Source organism: Pongo abelii, chromosome 20 (assembly GCF_028885655.2).
Source record: "Pongo abelii isolate AG06213 chromosome 20, NHGRI_mPonAbe1-v2.0_pri, whole genome shotgun sequence".
NCBI lineage: Eukaryota > Metazoa > Chordata > Mammalia > Primates > Hominidae > Pongo > Pongo abelii.
Genome location: NC_072005.2, coordinates 12,762,410 through 12,788,093, shown reverse-complemented (window position 1 = coordinate 12,788,093; position 25,684 = coordinate 12,762,410). Strand labels below are relative to the sequence as shown.

General features: G+C 53.0%; 2 protein-coding genes across 4 annotated transcripts; one reads left to right on the top strand and one right to left on the bottom strand.

Moving 5' to 3' along the window:
* Positions 1–1,871: 1,871 nt before the first annotated feature.
* Positions 1,872–15,131, bottom strand: GET3 (guided entry of tail-anchored proteins factor 3, ATPase). 2 transcript variants are annotated; one of them, XM_063719991.1, is made up of 8 exons: positions 14,968–15,131; positions 12,228–12,435; positions 11,234–11,381; positions 4,675–4,823; positions 4,441–4,591; positions 2,903–3,010; positions 2,616–2,813; positions 1,872–2,221 (listed from the first exon to the last, which is right to left on the bottom strand). In XM_063719991.1, exons 2-8 carry the CDS (start codon positions 12,386–12,388, stop codon positions 2,090–2,092), a joined length of 1,047 nt encoding a protein of 348 aa, XP_063576061.1. In that variant the 5' UTR covers positions 12,389–12,435; positions 14,968–15,131; the 3' UTR covers positions 1,872–2,089. The 2 variants fall into 2 exon arrangements, with proteins under 2 accessions (XP_063576061.1, XP_009251121.1); XM_009252846.3 differs by lacking the exon at positions 14,968–15,131 and adding an exon at positions 12,701–13,810.
* Positions 15,132–15,190: 59 nt separating this feature from the next.
* TRIR (telomerase RNA component interacting RNase) lies at positions 15,191–19,296 on the top strand. 2 transcript variants are annotated; one of them, XM_002828731.4, is made up of 3 exons: positions 15,191–15,619; positions 18,515–18,592; positions 18,867–19,296. In XM_002828731.4, the coding sequence occupies exons 1-3, from the start codon at positions 15,275–15,277 to the stop codon at positions 18,972–18,974; spliced, it is 531 nt and encodes a 176-aa protein (XP_002828777.1). In that variant the 5' UTR covers positions 15,191–15,274; the 3' UTR covers positions 18,975–19,296. The 2 variants fall into 2 exon arrangements, with proteins under 2 accessions (XP_002828777.1, XP_054395808.1); XM_054539833.2 differs by lacking the exon at positions 18,867–19,296 and having other exon boundaries at positions 15,199–15,596; positions 18,515–18,591.
* The last annotated feature ends 6,388 nt before the right edge of the window (positions 19,297–25,684 follow it).

Sequence of the window (25,684 nt, the reverse complement as noted above, 5' to 3'; positions counted from 1 at the left end):
AGTTCTCGGCAGCCCCCACTCCCTAGGAAGTGTCCTTGCATTCACTGAAGCCGGCTCCTCCTTTTCATCCTCCCTCCCCCAGCTCACCCGCATCCCCACACACTTCCCGCAGCTGAATTCCCGCAGGGGCTGGGGGCAGGCTTCCTGGGCTATTTGATATGCTTACTAATTGTGACAACAAAAAATAACAAACATTTCTTGGGGTTTCCCTTCTGGTGCTGGTATAAACGCCTTGCGTGTTTCATCTCATGGAATCCTTACAGGCATGCTAAGTTGGTCAGCTTACTATCCAAGTAGGGAAACTGAGGCTCCGATGTCACATCTCATCTTGTTCGTAGCACAGCTGGGATTTGGATCCTGGCAGTTTGGCGCGGAGCCGGCTGTACCATTGTGTTTGTTTACACATGCCACCTCGACAGGCCCACACTGGCTTGTGCACACCCCAGGGAGTTGGAGTGACAAGTCTAGGCTCCTGGTGGGGTTCCCCTTACACACACACCCTGGCACACCCAGACTCTGGGTCTGAACACTTTTTTTTTTTGAGACAGAGTCTCACTCTATTGCCCAGGCTGGAGTGCAATGGCGCAATCTCGGCTCACTGCAACCTCCGCCTCCCAGGTTCAAGTGATTCTCCTGCCTCAGCCTCCCAAGTAGCTGGGATTATAGGTGGGCACCACCACGCCTGGCTAATTTTTGTATTTTTAGTAGAGAGTAGTTGGAGGCTGGCCTCCAACTCCTGACCTTGTGATCCACCTGCCTCGGCCTCCCAAAGTGCTGGGATTACACGCGTGAGCCACCATGTCCAGACCTGAACACCACTTTTGTTTTTTGAGACAGGGTCTTACCCTGTCTCGGCTCACTGCAACCTCTGCCTCCGGGGTTCAAGCGATTCTCCCACCTAAGCCTGTAGAGCAGCTGGGACTACAAGCACCCCAACACCACGCCCGACTAATTTTTGTATTTTAAGTAGAGACGAGGTTTCGCCATGTTGGCCAGGCTGGTCTTGAACTCCTGGCCTCAAGTGATGCACCCACCTCAGCCTCCCAAAGTGCTGGGATTACATGTGTGAGCCACTGCGCCCGGCCTGAACACCACTTTGACTCATGTGTGTCCTCAGGAACCCCCTTTCTGTCCCCCCTAGCCAGCTCTGGATTGGAACTTGTAAACTCTCAAGGTCATGCCCCATCCTGAGTCTCCCAAGTGGGGACAACAATAGCAGCCCAGGCAGTGGCAGAGGGAGGAGCGAACGGCAGGGGATAATGGGGTCCACTAGGTGCCTTCCAGGCCTGTATGCCCACAGCCTGAGACTGCTCTGGAGTCAGGATGAGACTTCAGGAGCCCCTCCAGCCCGAGTCCTCTGTCACCCTGCCCACTAACCAGCCCCCTTGCTGCAGCCCTTTGCTGGGAGGGGCTGATGCCATCCCATGGGGGCAGGAGTTGGGGGGTGGAGACTGTTAATCCCCAGTCTGGCAGGCCTGGCCTCTCCCCAGGGTGCCCACTAATTCCCAAACCAAACAGCAGGCAGCACTGGGCCCACTGCCGGCCTAATCCGCTCCGCTCCCCACCAGCCTGGGGCTGGCCAAGGGGCCTCCCGGTTCCCACGCTCTGAGCCTCCAAGAAAGTGGGCAAATGCCTCTGTCTTCCATTCCAGGCTTCACAGGCCCAGCAGGGACACCTCAACCCACACAGAATGAGACAAACGTATCTCTCACCCAAGACACCCTCCTTTCAAAGCTACCACAATAAACATGCCTCTCTATTAGGTCTCTGTTGTGAATGGGCCCCTCTAGATGTGACACTTCTGTCCAGTGCACAACCTGTGCAACTGTACATAAAGGTGCTTACCCTCACCTCCCAATGTCAACACTACAGCAGTTTAAGATCATTTTATTGAAGAGCAAGAGGTGGGAGAGGTAGGGGGCAACTACAGCTCCCCACCAGCCCCACCAGGGGGAATGGACCCCTCCCTGCCTCCTGCCCAAGTGGCTCCCCCTGTATTATCAGGGGGACTTTGTGCAAACTCTGCCCCGAGGGGTGGGGAGGGTGGAGGGTGAGTGTGAAATGGCAGCAGTTGGGGCTGGCAGCTGTGCTACTGGGCACTGGGGGGCTTGTAGGGCTCCAGGAGGAGGGCCGAGAAGGTGTTGACCTTGTCTGCCCCCCGCACCTCATGGGGTAACAGCGGCAGCTTCACGATGTGGAAGTCTTCATACAGGTCCTCCATCTGCAGCCAGGGCAGAGGGTAGAAGGCAGTGGTCAGCAGGCAGGAAGGCAGAGACAGAGCGTGGGTCAACAGAAGGGGTAAAGCTAGGAAGCTTCCAGGGTCAGGGAGAGAATATAGGGCAGGAGCTTAAGGTGTCATAAGTGGGAGTTGGATCACTATGGTCAGAGATCACTGGGCTAGACCCCCTGCTCTCCAGGGTCACAGGGACCTAGGCCAGGCCAGCCACAGTCCTCTATGGCCGGAATAAGGGTGAAGGATCTGAAATGTGGGGGCGAAGGGCAGGAGGCTGGGGCAGAGGGCCAGAAGGTGGAGCAAAAGATCAGAGAATAAAGGGGCAGAGGTGCCTCTGCTGAGAGGCGCCTCTGCTGAGCCAGTGTTGGGTGGGTGGGCACACCTGGTCCAGATACTTGGCCTGGATCTTGTGGCGGGCCTCACACATCTTGCAGGGCTTCTCGGGGTCAGGGAAGACGAGCTGGTTGACAATGATATTGTGCGTGTCAATCTTGCACTTGGCCAGCTCCTGGATCAGCCTCTCTGTCTCATACAGGGACAGGAACTCAGCAATGCATACGCAGATGAAAGTTGTCTGCTCCTACAGGGCATGAGAGAGGACAGTGAAGGGCGGGGTCTGCCCCGTCCTCAGCCCCCGGCCCTCTCACCGCCAGCCAGACCACCACTCACAGGGTCCTTGAACTGTTCGCTGACTGAGCGGATGACGGGCAGCGTCTCCTCCAGCTTGGAGGCCAGCTGGTCTGCGTTCATGTCCCCCAGGCCCAGCATGTTGCACATCTGCAGGGGGAATGTGGGAGGGCTCATAGCTTACCTGGGGCTCCTTAAACCTCCTGGGTTGGGGGTTCACTAAACACCCGAGGGATGACTCCTGATGCCTCCCAGTGGTTAAAGGCTCAGGCCCACATGCAGATTCCTTGGGTTGGTCAAATACTAGCTTTGCCATTTCTTTTTTTTTGAAATGGAGTCTCACTCTGTGGCCCAGGCTGGAGTACAATGGCATGATTTTGGCTCACTGCAACCTCCGCCTCCTGGGTTCCAGCGATTCTCCTGCCTCAGCCTCCTGAGTAGCTGGGATTACCGGTGCGTGCCACTATGCCCAGCTAATTTTTGTATTTTTAGTACAGGTGGGGTTTCACCTTTTTGGCCAGGCTGGTCTTGAACTCCTGACCTCAGGCAATCCACCCGCCTCGGCCTTGCGAAGTCCTAGGATTACAGGCGTGAGCCACCGCGGCCGGCCTCAGCTTTGCCATTTCTAGGAAACCATAGCTAAGGGGCTTGACCTCCTGGAGCCTCAGTTTCCCCATCTCTAAACTTTACCTCCCAGACCTGTTGTACCAGATGAGCTGATGTATATAATGTGCTCAGAATAGTGTCTGGCACATAGTAAGTGCTCAGTGTTACCACCTGAGGCACAGGTCCCCACAGGGGACACACACGCACCCACACGTGCACATACACCATGGTGGGTGGTGCTGGTGGTGTGCAGCACTGTGGGGGCTTTAGGGTTGTCATCGTAATAATAACCCATGGGGGCTGGGCACAGTGGCTCATGCCTGTAATCCCAGCACTCTGGGAGGTCGAGGTGGGTGTACTGCTTGAGGCCAGGAGTTCAAGACCAGCCTGGGCAACATGGCAAAACCCTATCTCTACAAAAAGTACAAAAATTAGCTGGGCATGGTGGTACACGTCTGTAGTCCCAGCTACTTGGGAGGCAGAGGCACGAGAATCACTTGAACCCAGGAGGTGGAGGTTGCAATGAGCCGAGATCGCACCACTGCACTCCAGCCTGGGCGACAGAGTGAGACTCCGTGTCAAATAATAATAATAATAATAACCCATGGGGCACTCTCATGATCTCCATTTGCAAGACAAGGAAGGTGAGGCCCAGAGAGGTGAAGTGATTTGCTTGAGGTCACACAGCAGTTGGGTCACATGGTAAGTGTAGAGGGTTTGAAGGCAGGTTGCCTGGTTCTGGAATGTGCTTTCTGGCTCTGTCTAGGGTATTTAGTGGGCAGGGGCAGGGACACTGAGTCCTGCCTGTCGGGGAGGAAAGACAGCTCCGTCCCATCCCCTCCAAGGAGAAGCCCAGAGAGAGAAGGGGTGGGAAGGAAAGGGAATTGTTAGTGCGCATTTGAGGGTCTGGGGGCCCGGGCCTACTCCCACTCCCGGCTGCCCGGATGGTGCAGGTGGGGGCCCCCGCCGCCTGCCTGTGAGATGAAAGGGCTGATCTGGTTCTTGATCTGCATAAGCCGGCCCAGGCCCCGCTCCACGATGGTGGGGAAGTTGAGCAGCCTCAGTGTGTGGCCCGTGGGTGCCGTGTCAAATACCACCACCGAGAAGTTCATGCCCTTCACCAGCCTGAGGGGAGACAGGGGTCAGGCCCTCTGTGTCCGCTCTTCCCCTTCCCCAGGCAGCCCCCACCCCTGCTGGCTGGGCCTGACCTCATGACCTCGGCATAGCTCATGGCCTCATCGATGCCGGGAAATGCGCTCATGGCCTCCTGCATCATCTTCTTGCCCATGCTCAGCATGTTGTCCTCCTCGAAGAACTCGTCAGGCAGCTCTGCCACGCCCAGGCTGGGGTCAATCTCCTGGGGGCCAAAGGGATGAGACTGAGGTTGCTGCTACTGCTGGGGGAGCCTTCCTACCTGGGCACAGGGCCAGGGGGAGCCTTCCTACCCGGACACAGGGCCAGAGGGAGCCTGTGGCGGGCTCTGACCACAGGCGTTTCATTAGGTCACGGCTGAGGGGACCCTGAGGTAGCACTTAGGGTTTTGTATGGTTGCATAAAGGGTCAAAAACAAGGGGAAAATTGCAAGCTGTGCCCAGGGCCCTCAAAGGGAAGCTTAAACCCACTGCGGGTCATTTACACTGCTACTCCCCACTTGCAACCTGCCACTTGCAACCCCAGAGACTCCCATGACTGGGCCATGACCTCTTCCGGATCATTCATCCCTCCACTGAGAGATTCCTTGACCACCCTAAATAACAGCACAGATCCACTGACACCCCCTGCCCTGCCTTCCTTTCTCCTTAAGGTTTAGCCCTTAGGAGCTGGGCAGGATAGCTCACACCTATAGTCCCAGGTACTCAGGAGAATGAGATGGGAGGATCGCTTGAGCCCAGGAGTTGGACACCAGCCTGGGCAATATAACAAGACCTATCTGAAAAACAAAATTAGCCCTTCCTCACATCCCTCATGATTCCCTTATCATGTTTATCATCTGTCTCCATAGCAGGAATGTCTGCCCCTCAAGGGCAGGGGTTTTACCATCTAGCTCACTGCTGTGTCCTCAGCACTTAGCATGAACAGTGCCTGGCACAGAAGTCGTCAACACATATGGAGAATCCGGCCAGGCACCGTACACCTTATGACAGTAATTCCAGCCCTTTGGGAAGCGGAGGCGGGCAGATTACCTGAGGTCGGGAGTTCAAGGCCAGCCTGGCCAACATGGTGAAACCCTGTCTCTACTAAAAATACAAAAATTAGCTATGCATAGTGGCGGGTGCCTATAATCCCAGCTACTCTGGAGGTTGAGGCAGGGGAATCGCTTGAACCCGGGAGGCGGAGGTTACAGTGAGCCACGATCACGCCATTACACTCCAGCCTGGTGACAGAGCGAGACTCTGTCTCAAAAAACAAACAACAAAACAAAACACAAACATGTATGTAGAATCTATGAAGGTATGGCCATGGCTGGGGTCCCTGGCCAGTCTCAGACTCAATGCCTCCCTCTTTTTTTTTTTTCCCCGAGACGGAGTTTTGATCTTGTTGCCTAGGCCGGAGTGCAGTGGTGCGATTGCGGCTCACTGTAACCTCCGCCTTCTGGGTTCAAGGATTCTGCTGCCTCAGCCTCCCGAGTAGCTGAGACTATAGGCATGCCCCACCATGCCTGGCTTTTTTTTTTTTTTTTTTTTTTGAGATGGAGTCTCGCTCTGTCACCCAGGCTGGAGTGCAGTGAGTAGCTGTGACTACAGGCGCCCGCCACCACACCCAGCTAATTTTTTTATTTTTAGTAGAGACGGGGTTTCACTGTGTTAGCCAGGATGGTCTCAATCTCCTGACCTCGTGATCTGCCCACCTCGGCCTCCCAAAGTGCTGGGATTACAGGCATGAGCCATCACGCCCGGCCATGCCTGGTTAATTTTTTGTAATTTTTTTTTTTTTTTTTGAGACGGAGTTTCGCTCTTGTTGTCTAGGCTGGACAATGGCATGATCTTGGCTCACTGCAACCTCCGCCTCCAGGGTTCAAGTGATTCTCCTGCCTCAGCCTCCTGAGTAGCTGGGATTACAGGCATGCGCCACCACCCCAGCTAATTTTGTATTTTTAGTAGAGACAGGGTTTCTCTATGTTGGTCAAGCTGGTCTTCAACTCCCAACCTCGGGTGATCCGCCCACCTCAGCCTCCCAAAGTGCTGGGATTACAGGTATGAGCCACCATGCCCGGCCAATGTCTCCCTCTTTATCTTCCTCCTTTGTCACCTCTTCTTGGTGACTTCATGGGTCCCATGGGGAAGTACCCAACTCGCTGGCCTTAGGGGTCATTCCCTGTTGGGGAGCTTGCCCACTCATCACTGCAACCTCTTCTTATGCTTCATGTATTCTAAGCCTCTTTGGACTACTTCATCCCCTCACTTGGCCCCTGTAAACTGTCAGTGTTCCTCTCGGCTGGCACCCTTATCCAGCCCAGCCTCTACAAGTTCCCTCTGCAAACACTCCCTTTCCCCCTGCTGTTGGCAAAATCCCCCACTCTGGTTACTTGCAGCTTTTTTTTTTCTTTCTTTTAGAGACAGCGTCTTGGCTGGGCGCGGTAGCTCACACTTGTAATCCCAGTGTATTAGGAGGCCAAGCTGGGCAGATCATTTGAGGTCAGGAGATTGAAAACAGCCCGGCCAACATGTTGAAACCCCGTCTCTACTAAAAAAAAAATACAGGCCAGGCGCGGTGGCTCACGCCTGTAATCCCAGCACTTTGGGAGGCCAAGGTGGGTGGATCACGAGGTCAGGAGATCGAGACCATCCTGGCTAACATGGTGAAACCCCGTCTCCATTAAAAATACTAAAAATTAGCCGGGCGTGGTGGCATGCACCTGTAGTCCCAGCTACTCGGGAGGCTGAGGCAGGAGAATCACTTGAAATCAGGAGGGAGAGGTTGCAGTGAACCGAGATTGCGCCACTGCACTCCATCCTGGGCGACAGAGTAAGACTCTGTCTCAAAACAAACAAACAAACAAAAACCCCCCAAAAACAAAAATTAGCCAGATGTGGTGGCGGGCGCCTGTAATCACAGCTACTTGGGAGGCTGAGGCAGGAGAATCGCTTAAACTCAGAAGGTGGAGGTTGCAGTGAGCTGAGATCACACTGCTGCACTCCAGCCTGGGCGACAGAGTGAAACTCAGTCTCAAAAAAAAAAAAAAAAAAAAAAAAAGAGATAGCATCTCATACATAGCTCATTGCAGCCTCAAACTCTTAGGCTCAAAGGATCCTCCTGCCTCAACCTACCGACTTACTGGGACTATAGGCACACACCACCATGCCCAGCTAATTTTGTTTGTTTTTTGTAGAGAAAGGGTCTCCCTTTGTTGCCCAGGCTGGTCTTGAACTCCTGACCTCAAGTGATCCTCTTGTCTCAGTCTCTGCAAGCACTGAAATTATAGGTATGGCTTTCTAGCTCTTTAGTATCACTGCACTTGAGGGCTGAACACTCCTGAAGAGTATTCCCATCTTGCTCCCCACCCTTTTGGAGACGGAGTCTCGCTCTGTCACCCAGGTTAGAGTGCAGTGGCGCAATCTCGACTCACTGCGACCTCAGCCTCCCAGGTTCAAGCAATTCTTTGCCTCAGCCTCCCGAGTATCTGGGATTATAGGTGTCCACCACCAGGCCCGGCTAATTTTTTTTTTTCAGATGGTGTCTTGCTCTGTCTCCCAGGCTGGAGTGCAGTGGCATGATCTCGGCTCACTGCAACCTCCGCCTCCCAGGTTCAAGCAATTCTCCTGCCTCAGCCTCCCGTGTAGCTGGGACTACAGGTGCCGGCTACCACGCAAGGCTAATTTTTGTATTTTTAGTAGAGACGGGGTTTCACCATATTGGTCAAGCTGGTCTCGAACTCCAGACCTCAAGTGATCTGCCCGCCTCAGCCTCCCAAAGTGCTGGGATTACAGGCGTGAGCCACCGCGCCCAGCTTATTTTTGTATTTTTTTTTTTTGAGATGGAGTCTTGCTCTGTCACCCAGGCTGGAGTGCAGTGGCGCGATCTAGGCTCACTGCAAGCTCCACCTCCTGCGTTCACGCCATTATCCTGCCTCAGCCTCCCGAATAACTGGGATTAAAGGCACCCGCCACCACGCCCGGCTAACTTTTTGTATTTTTAGTAGAGATGGGGTTTCACCCTGTTAGCCAGGCTGGTCTCAATCTCCTGATCTCGTGATCCACCTGCCTCAGCTCCCATAGTGCTGGGATTACAGGCGTGAGCCACTGTGCCCAGCTAATTTTTGTATTTTTAGTAGAGATGGAGTTCCACCATCTTGCCCAGGCTGGTCTTTAACTCCTGACCTTGTGATCCACCCACCTCAGCCTCCCGAAGTGCTGGGATTACAGGCATGAGCCACCACGCCTGGCCCTTGCTCCCCTCTTCTGAACACAAATCTCCAATGGGCACTTGACGATCCAGACAATTCTGGTTCCCCCTGCTACCTTAAGAAGTGTTTATGTGGCATTTTCTCCCTCCTCAAACTTCTATCCCATTCACTGCTGAGACCCTTGCCTGTTCCTTGGTGAGAAAGAGAAGCCATTGGCTGCCACCACCCTCATCTCTGCCCAGGAAGTGCCCCAATTCCTCCTGTTTCCCTCCCAGTCCCTGACCCTGGCAGTGCCCAAGTTCTGGGTCTGTATGCTGGTTGGAGCTCATCCCACCTGAGGACTGTCCTCTGCCAGCATCCTCACTCTGCAGCATCTCTTTATTTTATTTTATTTTTATTTATTATTTTTTGTTGAGTCTCGCTCTGTCGTTCAGGCTGTAAAAAAGTGGTGTGATCTCGGCTCACTGCAAGCTCCGCCTCCCAGGTTCACGCCATTCTCCTGCCTCAGCCTCCTGAGTAGCTGGGACTACAGGTGCCCGCCACCACGCCTGGCTAATTTTTTTGTATTTTTAGTAGAGACGAGGTTTCACCATGTTAGCCAAGATGGTCTCAATCTCCTGACCTTGTGATCTGCCCGCCTCAGCCTCCCAAAGTGCTGGGATTACAGATTGAGCCACTGTGCCCGGCCTTTATTTATTTATTTTTTTGAGATGGAATCTTGCTCTGTTGCCCAGGCTGAAATGCAGTGGCACAATCTCAGCTCACTGCAAGCTCCGCCTCCCGGGTTCACGCCACTCTCCTGCCTCAGCCTCCTGAGCAGCTGGGACTAAAGGCGCCTGCCACCACGCCCGGCTATTTTTTGTATTTTTAGTAGAGACAGGGTTTCACCGTGTTAGCCAGGAGGGTCTTGATCTCCTGACCTTGTGATCCACCCGCCTCGGCCTCCCAAAGTGCTGGGATGACAGGAGTGAGCCAACGCGCCCAGCCTATTTTTTTTTTTTTTTTGAGATGTGGGAAAACCTCGTCTCTACTAAAAATACAAAAATTAGCCGGGCATGGTGGTAGGCACCTGTAATCCCAGCTACTCCGGAGGCTGAGGCAGGAGAATCTCTGCTTCCTGGGTTCTAGCGATTCTCCTACCTTAGCTTCCTGAGTAGCTGGTATTACAGGCACCTGCCACCATGCCCAGCTGTTTTATATTTTTAGTAGTGACGGGGTTTCACCATGTTGGCCAGGTTGGTCTCACTCCTGACCTCAAGTGATCCACCCACCTTGGCTTCTCAAAGTGCTAGGATTACAGGAGTGAGCCACCATGCCCAGCCCTCACACAGCTTTAAATGCCACCCTTGGGACAGTGACTTCCAAATCAACGCCAACCTCCTCTGGGCTCCAGACTCACATAAACAAGCTATTGTCATGATGTTTTCACTTGGATTTCCAGTAGGCAACTCAGATTCACTGTAGACAAAATGAAATTCTTTATTTGTTCATTCTAAACCTACTCCTTTCCTAGTTTTCCCCATCCCAGCTGCTTAGAGACAAGAAAGACATGTAATCAATTCATTTCTTTCTCTCACCCAAGTCATCTTACTGGTTTACTTCCAAAATACATCCCTGGTGCGATGTGGTGGCTCATGCCTGTAATCCCAGCACTGTGGGAGGCCGAGGCAGTCAGATCACTTGAGGTCAGGAGTTTGAGACCAGCCTGGCCAACATGGTGAAAACCTGTCTCTACTAAAAATAACAAAATTAACAGGCAGTGGTGGCACAAGCCTGTAATGCCAGCTACTCGGGAGGCTGAGGCAGGAGCACTGCTTGAACCTGGGAGGTGGAGGTTGCAGTGAGCCTAGATCGGGTCACTGCACTCCAGCCTGGGAGACAGAGGAGTCTTGAGTGTCTAAAAAAAAAAATCTCAAATCTGACTACTTCTCCCCCAACATTCTGCCTTCACCAGAGTCCAGGATGTTGTCATCTCTCAACTGGTTACATCCCCAATCTCCTTGTTAGTTTCCCTGCTTCTACCCTGACTGACAATTAAATCTCCACCTGGCCGTCGGAGGGTACTTTTCAAACATGAATTTGGCCATGACATTGCCCTGCTTAAAACAAACAGCTTCCCGTTAATAGCTTGGAGTCAATGCCAAACTTCTTAGCGTGGCCCATAAGGTCCCACACCATGTGGCTCTGATTGGTCTCTCCAACTTCTCCTTCCCTACCCTGGCTCACTAAGCTTCAGGCACTCTGGTGTGCTTCCTGCTCTGCAATTCCTTATTGCTTCCCTTGTGAGTATGTTGAGGAAGGGGTGAAACAGGAGAGACACAGGATATAGAGTGGATAGGACACGGTGGTTGCTGGTGTGTGTGCACAAGAAAGGCTGGAAGAAGCTTTTCCCAGAAGTGGGGGCTAAGCCTTGCTCCACTCACCATAGCAAAGAGGTTGTCATAGCCTTTGACCTTGGTAGGCACCTTTGAGAACTTCTGGTCAAAAGCATCTGAGATGTTGTGAGCTGGGTCTGTGGAGATGATCAGAACACTCTCACGCCCCTTGGAGAGCTGGACTGCCAGGCTGCAGCTGAGTAAAGGAAAAGTCAAAAGATAGGGGATGAGGGGATGGGCTCTGTTCCCTGGGTCTGCAAGGGGAGTGGTAGGTTCCCTGGAGCAGGTGACCCGGATCAGCAGGGGCCTTGAGAGGAGAGTATGGGTTACAGTGGGATTGAGCCTCAGTGCCTACAAAGGAACCCTCTCTGTTTTATCTACTGACCTCTCTATGTGGACTAGAGAGGCAAGGTTCAGCTGAGTGAGTCTGTCTGGCCTAGTGCCTGCTTCTTCTTTGCTGGACACACGGTGGCATGGCCCAGCTGTCCAGCCAGCATAGCTTGACTCCGTGCCCCCTTCCTTAATAAGCTAAGGGGTCCCCTGCATTCCCTGGTAAGCACAGGATGGTTCAGTCTGCTTGTCTAGGATAATCTGCCCAACGGACACCTCCTGCCTGTAGCTGCCTGGGACACTCTGATCATGTGCCCTCTCCCTCGCTTTCCACCTTCACTCTCGCCTTGGGCATAAAACACCAAGGTTCACCAAACTAGGATTGCTTGTTCTGGTGCCGCCCTCACCCACAACTCTAGATTCACTCAGGTACGGTCCAGCTGATGGGGACATCTAAGTGCTTCCCCGTCCCCCGGGCGCTGAGTTCACTGTGGTTCGGCACTTGAGCCCCAACACGGATGGTCCAACTCAGAGGGTGCTAGGGCTGCATTGAGGTCTTTCTCATTTGCTCCAGGTAACTTCCAGAGAGTGAAACCCAAAGACCCCCGCCAGCCCCCATGCCCCGGTCGTGGTGGAAAACCCGGTTCTTGGCCTCCCCTTCGCCCAGTGGTATATCCTACACGCCTCCTGGACCCCGCCGCAGCCTCCTTACCTGCAGGTGGTCTTGCCCACACCACCCTTGCCCCCGACGAAGATCCACTTCAGGCTGCGCTGCTCGATGATGTTGCTAAGTGTAGGCTCCAGCGGCTCCACATCAGGCGCATCTTCGAACTCCTCTGCCTCAACCCCCCACCCGGCCACCCCTGCCGCCATTTTGGAACTGGCTCACGTGATCCAGCGGAGCGCACCATACGAAGCACCTACAGGGGAAATTCTCTATTACATTCCTATCGAAGCTAAGAGCATGAGTTAATTTCCTCATTACTTGCCTTTTAGGATAAATATAAATTATATTTTCACTATTCTTTGCTTCCAGGGTTCACTTTGTCAACTTCTGGTCTATAATTTTCCAAGGGTTCCCCCTACCTAATGAACACATCGGTACGGTCTAGGCTACTCCCCTTCACTGATTGGGCCCTAGGTCTTGCAGCTCTCCTTTCATTGGCTATGTCTTTTCTTACTTACACCAATCACTCTTATGTTCCGGTAGCGCCAACCTCTCCTTAGCAACCAGCCAAACACCCAGTCCATGCCCTTTCGGTGAAGTTAGAGTGCCGGTCCTCCTTGGCCTGACTCCATAGGCTCAACTTTATGTCCATCATTTTCCCTCTATTCTTCACGTTAGGTCCCAACCTCACCTCAGGTCCGCCCCCTCTGTTATTCAATAGGCTGTGAGCCACTTGGCTCTTGCCGCAAACCAATCATAGACGAATTGACTCCGTTGGTTGGCGATAGTTCCCTGGGCTGATAGTGGCTTAGAGTGGGCGAGTCTACAGAGTCTTGTCCTGTACGCCCTGATCTCCCATACCTAGCAGACACCATTCCTGCAATTGCGCTCCGTTTCGTAGAAGGAATTCCTAAAAGCCTCCTTGTATTTCAAGAGGACTCCAGTATACGATATTTCATGTTTGAACCTCTGTCTTAGAGCAGGAACAGAAGCTGAGTTCCAGGCCCTTGATGGAGACCCCAGCCCATGACACTCTTAACTTTAGAAGGAGACTAGAGACTAGAAATAACCCCGACTTCATCTGAATACTACAGGTCATAAATAAGCTGATTCTCGGGACGGGCGCGGTGGCCCACGCCTGTAATCCTACCACTTTGGGAGGCCGAGTAGGGTGGATCACCTGAGGTCAAGAGTTCGGGACCAGCCTGGCCAAGATGGCGAAACCCCCGTCTCTACTAAAAATACAAAAATTAGCCGGGCGTGGTGGCACGCGCCTGTAATCCCGGCTACTCAGGAGGCTGAAGTAGGAGAATCGCTTGAACCCGGAGGGCAGAGGTTGCAGCGAGCCGAGATTGCGCCACTTCACTCCACTCCAGCCTGGGTGAAAGAGTGAAACTCCGTCTCTAAATAAATAAATAAATAAATAAATAAATAAATAAATTAGGCTGGGCGCGTTGGCTCACGCCTGTAATCCCAACACTTTGGGAGGCCGAGGCAGGCAGATCACGAGGTCAGGAATTCGAGACCAGGTTGAGGCAGAAGAATCGCTTGAACTCGGGAGGTGGAGGTTGCAGTGAGCCGAGATCATGCCACTGCACTCCAGCCTGGGCGACAGAGCGAGACTCCGTCTCAGAAAATGAAATAAAATAAAATAAAATGAAACAAAATAAAGTAATAATAACAATAATAAAATAAAAAAGTAAGCTGATTCTCAGACGGGGACCTCAGCTCCACAGAGCCAGCTATGTCCCCAATAAATGTGAGCATTATCCCAGAGATGGGTACCCAACCTAAAGATACCCCTATTTCTACTTGGGGGGCCCAGACTAGACATGCTGTCTATTCCCCAGTTAGGGACTCTAGTTCCCAGGTGTCAGCTGAGCACACAGCCCCAAATGAGGTCCTTCCCCTCATAGAGATTATTCTTGGTGTCGTCAGACGGGGATTCTAGCCCTGGAAAGCGAATCTGTTCCTAGCCCCAAGTGAAACCAACTCCAGAGAGCAAGCTACAGCCCCAGTCTCAGACGACAGTCTCATTCTCCGGGAGCCCCTGTCTGGGGAACACCAGCCTGAGTACTGCTGAATTTTGAAAACCCGAGAGGCAGGGCTCGGCGGCTCACGCCTGTAATCCCAGCACTTTGGGAGGCTGAGGTAAAAGGACTGCTGGAGCCTAGGAGTTTGAGAACAGCCTGGGCAACATGACAAAACCCCGTCTCCACAAATATAAATAAATAAACAAATAAATAAATAAGTAAATAAAATAAATTAGCCAGGCGTAGTGGCGCATGCCTGTGTTTCCAGCTACTCGGGAGGCTGTGGTGGGAGGATCGCCTCAGCCCTGAGAGGTCGAAGTGAGCCGTGATCATGCCTTTGCACTCCAGCCTCGGAGACGGAGTGTGACTCTGTCTCCAAAACAAGACAAAAAACCAAAAAACAAAACAGCAAGACTGGGCCCGATGGCTCAGGCCTGTAATCCCAACACTTTGGGAGGGGAGGCCAAGGCAGGAGTATCGCTGGAGGCCAGGAGTTCGAGACCAGCCTGGGCAATATAGCCAGGCGCCCGTCTCTAATTTTTAAAAAACAAGGCCGGGCGCAGTGGCTCACGCCTGTAATCCCAGCAGTTTGGGAGGCCGAGCCGGGTGGATCACCTGAGGTCGGGAGATCACCAGCCTGACCAGCATGGAGAAATCCCGTCTCTACTAAAAATACAAAATTAGCTGGGCGTGGTGGCGCATGTCTGTAATCCCAGCTACTCGAGAGGCTGAGGCAGGAGAATCGCTTGAACCTGGGAGGTGGAGGTTGCGGTGAGCCGAGATCGCGCCATTGCACTCCAGCCTGGGAAACAAGAGGGAAACTCCGTCTGAAAAAAAAAGAAAAAAAAAAAACAAACAAAAAAACCCGCGAGACGGGGGCTCCTCCCCCTAGCCCCGCCCCTTCGGGTTGGTGCCCTCATTCGCCCCGCCCCCGCTGCGGACGCTGGAGGGCCGGACCTCTCTTCCCGGCATGCATTGTTCGGGACGAGGCGAGTCGGGCGCCAAGCGCGGGGCCGGAGCGGCCTTCCCAGAGTCCTTTGCGCGGCACCTGGCGACAAAATGGCTGCCCGAGGGAGACGGGCGGAGCCTCCGGGCCGGGAGGCGCCGGGCCCCGCGGGCGGTGGCGGTGGCGGGAGCCGTTGGGCTGAGTCGGGACCGGGGACGTCGCCCGAGAGCGGGGACGAGGAGGTGTCGGGCGCGGGTTCGAGCCCGGTGTCGGGCGGCGTGAACTTGTTCGCCAACGACGGCAGCTTCCTGGAGCTGTTCAAGCGGAAGATGGAGGAGGAGCAGCGGCAGCGGCAGGAGGAGCCGCCCCCGGGTCCGCAGCGACCCGACCAGTCGGCCGCCGCCGCTGGCCCCGGGGATCCGAAGAGGAAGGGCGGTCCGGGCTCCACACTTAGCTTCGTAAGGAGCCGTGGGGGTGGGGGCGGGCGCCACGGCCTGTCCTGGCAGCGGGAGTCGGGGCCCGTGAAGGGGGATCGGGACCGAGGTCCACTTTCCGTTCTGAATGAGGGGCCCGTCCGGGTCACCCGCTGAGGATGTGGAACTTGGATTCCCGACAACTGGGGTCTGGGGGCGGAAGTGGGGACTCCAGGAGCCTGCCCGTGGGAACTGGGAGCTGAGGAATTGCCTAGGAATCAGCACTGTGGAGAATGAGGAAACGTGGATATCAGGATTCCTGTTTGAGTGGTACCCGGACCTTGGGTCATGGGACCACCACTAATTGTGAGGAAAGGGAGTAAATTTAAGTCTGGATTCTGAGCTATGTGCGTTAGACTCAGACCACGTACTGTGTAAGAACAATTACTTACCTAGGACAATTGCTTGACTTCCTTGTATCTTATTCGACCAACCTCCATTTATTGAGCAATTTACCTCGTGCTAGGCGTTGTGCTAGGTGCTGGTATGCAGTGGTGAGCTTACAGACAAGATCGGTGGTTTCCTGGAGCCTCTGGGTTTGCCTACCCTCATTTTCCCTAGTTGCAAAAATAGACATCATCGCATCTCTTGATGTGGTGAGGGTTTTATGAGGTGATCCTGGAAAAGTGGTTAGCACAGAGCCTGTCTTCCAGGAAGGGCTAAACTGGTGGTTCTCAATTGGGGCAGTTCCCTCCACCCCCACATTTGGCAAAGTCTGGAGACATTTTTGGTTGTCAGAACTGCGGGAGGGGGTGCTAGTGACATCTATGGGTAGAGGCCAGGGATGCTGCTCAACTTCCTACCATGCGTGGGGCAGCGCCCTCCCACCCCCAAACAAAGAATAATCTAGCTCAAAATGTTATTAGTGCCAGGTTGAGAAACTCTGGATTAAGTAAATAGGGCATATATTGATTTTTGGCTCTGAGCTTGCCATGTCTGTGGTGTTAAGATCAAGTGCCTGTAGTGTGGAGGAAAAAGTGTTGACTTGAGAATAACAAGACTGGGGGCTCTAGTTCTGGATCCAGCATGTGATTTTGGGCAAGTGATCTAACCTCTGCAAGCCTCAGTTTCTTCATTTGTTAAAAATGGGCGTGGATTGGGGGCAGTGGCTCACACCTGTAATTCCAACATTTTGGGAGGTCGAGGTGGGTGGATCGCTTAAGCCCAGGAGTTGGAGACCAGCCTGGACAATATGGCAAAAACGCATCTCTACAAAAAAAATTAAAAAATTAGTTGGGCATGGTGCCATACATGCCTGGAGCTCCAGCTACCCAGGAGGCTGAGACAGGAGGATCGCTTGTGCCCAGGAGATTCAGGCTGCAGTGAGCTGTGATTGCACCACTGCGCTCTAGCCTGGATGACAGAACAAGAGAGTATCTTAAAAAAAAAATCGGTGTGAAATAATCCCAGCAGGCCAGGCTCTGTGGCTCATGCCTGTAATCCCAGCACTTTGGGAGGCCGAGGCAGGCAGATTATCTGAGGTCAGGGGTTGGAGACCAGCCTGGCCAACGTGGTGAAACCCTGACTCTACTAAAAATACAAAAATTAGCCAGGCATGGTGGTGCATACCTGTAATCCCAGCTACTTGGGAGGCTGAGGCAGGAGAATCACTTGAACCTGGGAGGTGGAGGTTGCAGTGAGCCGAGATCGTGCCACTGCACTCCAGCCTGGACAGTAAGACTCTGTCTCCAAAAAAAAAAAAAAAAAAGGAAATAGTCCCAGCAGCACAGGTTATTGAATGCCTGGTTGTGTGTGAAGCCTGTTGGAGCCCCTGGAGCGCAGGAAGCCCTCAATCAATGGGAGAAGGTGGGATACAGGATGAAAGGCTAGAGGAAGACTCTGAGGAAAGGGTAAGGAAGGAAAAGCATCAGGACCAGGGTTGGTGTGACACCTGCGAGTGGAATCCCTTCATGAATGGGAGTAGCAGTCGTCGTTGCATCTTTTTCATTTGTTCATTGAGGGGCCATTTTGGCTGCACCCTCAAAGAGGCCATGCCAGGCTAGGCACAGGGAAGGCAATGTTGCTTGATGTCTAAGGACGCTGTCCAGAGGCTTCGACCCACCTGACCCTGAATCAGCTCCATTGTTTGTTGTTAGCATGACGTCTCCTTCCGAAAGACTTTTCTCATCTATGAAAAGGGAGTGGTTCTTTTTTCTTTTCTTTTTTTTTTTTTTTTTGAGACAGGGTCTCGTTCTTGTTGCCCAGGCTGGAGTGCAATGGTGCAACCTCGGCTCACGGCAACCTCCTCCTCCCAGGTTCAAGCAATTCTTCTGCCTCAGCCTCCCGAGTAGCTGGGATTACAGGCGCCTACCACCACTCCTGGCTAATTTTTTGTATTTTTAGTAGAGATGGGGTTTCACCATGTTGGCCAGGCTAGTCTCAAACTCCTGACTTCAGGTGATCTACCCGATTCCACCTCCCAAAGTGCTGGGATTACAGGCCTGAGCCACCGCGCCTGGTCAAAAAGGGGGTGGTTCTAACTTTCATCTTAGGGTAGCTGTGAAAATGAAAGGAGATGATACATCCACAGCACTTGGCACAGGGCTTGGCATACAGTACGTGCTCAATAAAGGGAGCTGTTGCCACCTCTTGTGGTCCCTGCTAGGGAGGGTGAGGCCTTGGTGTGGAAAGTGAGAACAGAGCTGGTCCCTACTGAGGTGGGCACTCTTCTTGCTCCCTGGGAGGGCACCGCGGGCCCAGGGCAGGCGCTGAGTCGCGTGTGCTCCTCTCTGATTGCTGCGCAGGTCGGCCGGCTGGCGGAGCTGGGCGCGGCGTCAGGACGGGCCACCAGGCCGGGCTAGGAAGGTGTAGTGGGCCTCAGCGCCGCCAAGGGCGGTCCCGGCTCCTGTAACCGTTGCAGTCTTCTGTCCCTTCACCCAGGTGGGCAAACGCAGAGGCGGGAACAAACTAGCCCTCAAGACGGGAATAGTAGCCAAGAAGCAGAAGACGGAGGATGAGGTGAGCCGGCTTGGTGCAGGGGGACCACCCACATTGCCTTTCCCTTCCAGCTTTTGCGCAGCCTTCTCCCTCCCTGTCTGGTATCCAGGCCTTTGATGAGTGTGCCTGGCAGGATAGGAGGGCTGTCAATGGGTCCCCAGATAACTTGACTTTACAATCTTTAGCTCAAACCCAGAGTCTTCCGGGTGACACTGGGAATGGGTCACCTGTGTCAGGGCAGTCCTGACCCTGGTTCCTGGCACCCCCCCTCCTAACCCGTATCCCCCTTCCACAGGTATTAACAAGTAAAGGTGACGCATGGGCCAAGTACATGGCAGAAGTGAAAAAGTACAAAGCTCACCAGTGCGGTGACGATGATAAAACTCGGCCCCTGGTGAAATGACGCCCCTCCCCCGCCTGCCCATGGCCTGGGACTCTCTGCGATGTACATAACTATTTAATGCAGCGGCAGCGGCGGCAGCCTTCCCCGAGAGGACTTAAAAGCAGAAGGAAACCGAGATGCTTCCCGCAGCCGTGGACGATTCTCCAGGACTCTTTTTTTACCTTGAGCACTTGCCTCGTGAGACTTCATAGAACAGTGGTTTACTGTCCCCCCTCTTCTCACCTCCTCATTCTCTCTGGCTCTTTCTGTCTTCCTCTTCTCACCCTCCTCCCTCCCCTTAGCCATCACTTCTGGGAAGTAAAGAACTTGACTTAGTGCCGGAGCTGTGTGCTTGGTTTGTCTTCTTTGCGCTGTCAGACCTAACTAAGCCTTCCCCTGGTTGCTAGCATTGTACCTGTCAAAGCCTGGGCCTGACCCAATAACGAGCAGGATATGAAAGGGGTAGGAAGGACAGGGGCACATCCCCTCCTGTAGGCCTGGACTTTCTCCAGGACCTGTCTCCACTTACTGCTGCATCCCTACCGTGCCACCTTAGGCTCACTTTCTCTTCACGGTTCCATTTTGGCTTGGCCAAAGCTGTTGCATTGCGCATTCAGCAGACACTTAGGAGCATCTATTATGTGCCAGGGCTCTGCAAGGCTCCGGGACCACAGCTGGGAACACACAGACCACACCCTCCCTGCCCTTACAGAAGGAGGCAGACACAAACAAAAAGGGGAAGCCCTTTTGCAGCTAGGGAGGAGAGGGGTATGTCTTTTAGGTGACATTTGATTAGAGTCCTGAGGGAGGTGAGTCAGAGTCCCAGGCAGAGGGAACAGCCAGGTCGGAGAGGGCTTGGGCCTGAAGAGAGCCTCATAAGTGAGGAGGATGGATGGATGGATTATGGGGGGGAGAATTCAGGACTTTTTTTTTTTTTGGAGATGGTCTCGCTCTGTCGCCCAGGCTAGAATGCAGTGCTACGATTGCAGCTCACTGCCTCATTGCAGCCTCCACTTCCTGGCCTCCCACCTCAGCCCTGCAAGTAGCAGGGACCACAGGTTCACACCACCATGCTCTGCTAGTTTTTTAATTTTTTTGTAGAGATGGGGTCTCCCTATGTTTCCCAGGCTGGTCTGCAACTCCTAAGCTCAAGCAACCCTCTCACCTCGGCCTCCTAAAGTGCTAGGATTACCAGTATGAGCCATTCCTGGCCCAGGATTTTATTTTATTTATTTTATTTTTTTTTGAGACAGAGTCTTGTCTCTGTCACCCAGGCTGAAGTGCAGTGACGCGATCTCGACTCACTGCAACATCCGCCTCCTGGGATCAAGCCATTCTCCTGCCTCAGCCTCCCGAGTAGCTGGGATTACAGGTGCCTGCCACCATGCCTGGCTAATTTTTGTATTGTTAGTAGAGACAGGGTTTCACCATGTTGGCCAGGCTGGTCTCGAACTCCTGACCTCAGGTGATCCACCTCGGCCTCCCAAAGTGCTGGGATTACAGGCCTGAGCCACTGCGTCGTGCCCGGGATTTTATTCTTAAGTGAGGAGAAGGCTTTGGGGAGTATTTGAGGTTGCAACATCATACGTTTTATATCTTCAGGGGATCCCTCCGGCTCCTGTGGGGAATAGACTGAAGGAGGCTGAGGGTAGAACCTGGGAGACTGAGGAGGGGAGTGGAGGGGACTGCATCTCGGCAGCAGAGGAGGTGAGGAGTGCTGAGAGCTGGATTCCATGGGGCTGTGTGCTCCGCTGGGGGAAAGGCCACTCAGTCCTCTAGCTACTTGAAGCCCTTCCAGGGAGGCTGGAGTCTGTCCCTTCCATATGCATACACCCTCAAGAGAAAGAGGGCAAGGGGGTTCTCTGTCCAACCTTACAGAACATGATCACTGGCACAGACCTAGCCCTTCCATGCCCTCCTGGTTCCACTGCCCATCCTGTTGGAGCCGGAAGCTGCCTGGCTCCACCTGTTCTCCACCAAACCCACACAAGTTTTAAGATGCCCTTGCCTCCCAACTCCTCAAACCTGCTGGACCTGGAGCAACGTTGGGGGGTCCCCCAGCTATAGGCTCACCCCAGTCTTCCTAGGCAGGAATGGCAGCAGCTGAGCAGCCTTGGCACTCCTACCCAGCTTAGGGCTGGGCCCTCTTCCACTTTCTCTTTTTTTTTGAGATAAAGTCTACCTCTGTTGCCTAGGCTGGAGTGCAGTGGTGAGATTACAGCTCACTGCAGCCTCAACCTCCTGGGCTGAAGCGATCCTCCCACCTCAGCCTCCTGGGTGAGGTCTACAGGCATGTGCCATCAGACACGGCACATTTTTTTTTTGTATTTTTTGTAGAGACAAAGTCTCACCATGTTGCTCAGGCTGGTTGGGAACTCCTGGGCTCAAACCGTCTTCCCGCCTTGGCCTGCCAAAGTGCTGGGATTACAGGTGTGAACTACTGCACCCAGCCCCCTCCTTCCACTTTTTTTTTTTTTTTTTTTTTTTGAGACGGAGGCACACTCCGCCCCCAGGCTGGAGTGCAATGGCGCAATCTGGGCTCACTGCAACCTCCGCCTCCCAGGTTCAAGCAATTCTCCTGCCTTAGCTTCCCTAGTAGCTGGGACGACATGAGTGTGCCACCACACCTGGCTAATTTTTATCTTTTTGGTAGAGCCGGGGTTTCCTGACCTCAAGTGATCTGTGGCCTCAGGGATTACTGGCATGAGCCACTGTGCCTGGCCCCTCTTTCCACTTTCAATCAAAAGAGGACCAAGACTCAGAGAAACACGGCCTCAGCAAGTAGAGGGTGGAAGGCAGAGGGCTGTGGTCCTGGGAGTGGGCTGAGGTGGGCCCACCCTGGTACACCACAGGCTCTCAGATTTTGCCAGATGCAGTCTGTGCAGGTTGGGGTGGAGCACTGACTCATGTAACAAATGATGAGCATCTGCTATGTGAAGTCAGCTACCCAAACAGACAAAAACCCTGCCCTGCCAAGAATGGTGGCTCACATCTGTAATCCCAGTGACTGGGGAGGTCGAGACACAGGTGGATCACTTGAGCCCAGGAGTTTGAGACCAGCCTGGACAACACAGCAAGACCTTTCTTGCTACAAAAAATAAAAGTTGGCTGGGCGCAGTGGCTCACGCCTGTAATCTCAGCACTTTGGGAGGCCAAGGCAGGAGGATCACTTGAGGCCAGGAGTTCGAGACCAGCCTGGCCAATGTGGTGCAAACCTGTCTCTACTAAAAATACAAAAAATTAGCTGGGCGTGGTGGCGCGCACCTGTAATACCAGCTATTTGGGAGGCTGAGGCAGGAGAATGTCCTGAATCTGAGAAGGCAAAGGTTGCAGTGAGCTGAGATTGTGCCACTATACTTCAGCCTGAGCAACAAAGTGAGATTCCGTCTCAAAAAAAAAAACAGCCTAGCCGTCGTGGTGGCTCACGCCTATAATCCCAGCACTTTGGGAGGCCAAGGCGGGCAGATCACAAGGTCAGGAGTTCAAGACCAGCCTGACCAACATGGTGAAACCCTGTCTACTAAAAATACAAAAATTAGTTGGGGGTGGTGGCCCACGCCTGTAATCCCAGCTACTTGGGAGGCTGAGTCAGGAGAATCGCTTGAACCGGGGAGACAGAGGTTGCAGTGACTACACTCCAGCCTGGGCAACAGAGAGAGACTCCATCTCAAAACATTAAAAAAATAATAATAGGATACCTTTCCTCTTTCACTTCCTGCTAACACACAATAAGGTTTTTCTGCTTTACTTTGCACATGGGCTGAAAGGTCTCTCCCTCCTACTTTGGGGATGCTAAGCTAGCCCAGGTGTGACTTTGGCCTTGGGGATGGAGTATGGGGGGAGGGAACACAGGAAGCTAATGGAGCCATCCCTACCTCCTCCTCCCCCAAAGCCACCAGCAGAGACTGGATCTTTAAAAAGCAACAGAAGCCTGGGAAGTAGGTCACCCTGCAGCATCTCAGCCTCTATTCTAGTGTCAAGAGGCAGGAGAGGCTGAAAGCCCAGGCACATCCCTTTACAGTACTTACCCGCTCTGACCTGAGAAAAGTCTGAAGAGGGAGGAGAATCAAATCCAGGTTTTGGTGAGTCACACAGCCCTGGCTTCAAACTATTCTAGTGCCTGTTGACTGTGTGATCTTGGGTAAGTCACTTAGCTTTTCTGTACTTCAGGTTCTTCATCTATCAAATAGGGGTAAAATAAAGAAGCATCTCTAGAGTCAAGTTCTAAAGTAAGGGCAATATTCATAGAATCTAACCCTGCCATTGTTTAAAACAGCTAGTGCTTTCCAGGGTGAAGAAGTTGGCTTGCGTTTGGGGACTGTGTTAAGTCCGTTGAAGTGCTGACCTTTGAACTCGGGGGACAGTGTGATGAGAGGCTTGGGCAGGGGGGCTGTTGTAAATTGAGAACACGTTTGTCTCGCATTTCAGATACGTGGTTGGACCCCAATTCTTTTTTTTTGAGACAGAGTCTCGCTCTGTCGCCTAGGCTGGAGTGCAGTGGCGTGATCTTGGCTCACTGCAAGCTGCGCCTCCTGGGTTCACGCCATTCTCCTGCCTCAGCCTCCCGAGTAGCTGGGACTACAGGCGGTCGCCACCACGCCTGGCTATTTTTTCTGTATTTTTAGTAGAGACAGGGTTTCACCGTGTTAGCCAGGATGGTCTTGATCTCCTGACCTCGTGATCTGCCTGCCTTGGCCTCCCAAAATGCTGACATTACAGGCATGAGCGTGAGCCACTGCGCCCGGCTGGTTGGACACCAATTCTGTGAGTTTCTTTTGGCACAGAGAGCTTCTAATTGAGCTGAGGTAAGTTTGCCAGGCATAGGGCTGTTGTGAGATTTGCATGAGAAAACATTAGGCCTTTTTTTTTTTTTTTGAGACAGAGTCTCGCTCTGTCGCCCAGGCTGGAGTGAAGTGGCGTGATCTTGGCTCACTGCAACCTCTGCCTCCCGTGTTCAAGCGATTCTCCTGCCTCAGCCTCCTGAGTAGCTGGGATTATAAGCGCAGGCCACCACTCCTGGCTAATTTTTTTTGTATTTTTAGTAGAGACGGGGTTTCACCGTGTTAGCCAGAAGATGGTCTCAATCTCCTGACCTCGTGATCTGCCCTTGGCCTCCCAAAGTGCTGAGATTACAGGCATGAGCCACCGCACCCGGTGTTAATGAGATAACATTTGGAAACTGCTTGACATGCAGTAGGTGCTTAAGAAATAGGAAAAAAGGCCGGGCATGGTGGCTCATGCCTGTAATACCAGCACTTGGGGAGGCCAAGGCAGATGGATCACCTGAGGTCGGGAGTTCGAGACCAGCCTGACCAACATGGAGAAACCCGGTCTCTACTAAAAATACAAAATTAGCAGGGCGTGGTGGCGCATGCCTGTAATCCCAGCTACTCGCGAGGCTGAGGCAGGAGAATCGCTTGAACCTGGGAGGCAGAGGTTGTGGTGAGCCGAAATTGCACCATTGCACTCCAGCCTGGGCAACAAGAGCAAAACTCCATCTCAAAATAAAAAAAAAAAAAAGGAAAAAAGGCCAGGCACGGTGGCTAATGCCTGTAATCTTAGCACTTTGGGAGGTGCTGGGCAGATCACAAGGTCAGAAGTTCGAGATCAGCCTGGCCAATATGGTGAAACCCTATTTCTACTAAAAATACAAAAATTAGCTGGGCGTGGTGGCGGGCGCCTGTAGTCCCAGGTACTCGGGAGGCTGAGGCAGAATAGCTTGAATCCTGGAGGCGGAGGTTGCAATGAGCTGAGATCCCACCATTGCACTCCAGCCTGGGCGACAGAGCAAGACAATGTCTCAAAAAAAAAAAAAAAAAGAAATAGGAAAACTGGGCCGGGCACAGTGGCTCACGCCTGTAATCCCAGCACTTTGGGAGGTCGAGGCGGGTGGATCACCTGAGGTCAGGAGTTCAAGCCCAGCCTGGCCAACATGGCAAAACCCCATCTCTACTAAAAATGCAAAAAATTAGCCTAGTGTGGTGGCAGGCGCCTGTAATTCCAGCTACTCGGAAGGCTGAGGAAGGAGAATCGCTTGAACCCGGAGGCGGAGGTTGCAGTGAGCCGAGATTGAGCCATTGCACTCCAGTCGGGACAATGAGAGCAAGACACCATCTCAAAAAACAAACAAAAAAGCCAGGCGCGGTGGCTCACGCCTGTAATCCCAACACTTTGGGAGGCCAAGGCGGGCAGATCATGAGGTCAAGAAATCAAGACCATCCTGGTGAACACTGTGAAACCCCATCTCTATTAAAAAAAATTAGCCGGGCGTGGTGGCACATGCCTGTAATCCCAGCTACTCGGGAGGCTGAGGCACGAGAATCGCTTGAACTCGGGAGGCGGAGGTTACAATGAGCTGAGATCGCGCCACCGCACTTCAGCCTTGTAACAGAGCGAGACTCCGTCTCAAAAACAAAACAAAACAAAACAAACAAAAAGAAATAGAAAAACAAAAACAACAAAAAAACAAAAACCCAAAACCTTGTCCTGATTCAGCACTCAAATTCACCAGCTGGAGAGGAAGAAAAAATTCCGTGACCACACAAGGACCAACAATGTGGACCACACATGCAGCAGGGGCTACTTTGTTCTGCCCCAAGGCTTGCGGAGGGCCGCTGAAAATTTGCCATATTATATGAAGGAGGTGAACCTTAACAAATTGTCTCCTGCATCCCAAACTCGCTCCCCATCTTATCTTTATCTGGGGCAGCCCCCAAATTGGACCAGAACGC

Bases quoted from the DNA above. Each gene is read 5' to 3' on its own strand.
- GET3 (XM_063719991.1), bottom strand. From the start codon at position 12,388: ATGGCGGCAGGGGTGGCCGGGTGGGGGGTTGAGGCAGAGGAGTTCGAA. The intron at 11,382-12,227 runs GTAAGGAGGCTG...TCCTTTACTCAG, and splicing joins GTGGGCAAGACCACCTGCAG to CTGCAGCCTGGCAGTCCAGC. The intron at 2,814-2,902 runs GTGAGTGGTGGT...CATGCCCTGTAG, and splicing joins GCGAACAGTTCAAGGACCCT to GAGCAGACAACTTTCATCTG.
- TRIR (XM_002828731.4), top strand. From the start codon at position 15,275: ATGGCTGCCCGAGGGAGACGGGCGGAGCCTCCGGGCCGGGAGGCGCCG. The intron at 15,620-18,514 runs GTAAGGAGCCGT...CCCTTCACCCAG, and splicing joins CGGGCTCCACACTTAGCTTC to GTGGGCAAACGCAGAGGCGG. The intron at 18,593-18,866 runs GTGAGCCGGCTT...CCCCTTCCACAG, and splicing joins AGCAGAAGACGGAGGATGAG to GTATTAACAAGTAAAGGTGA.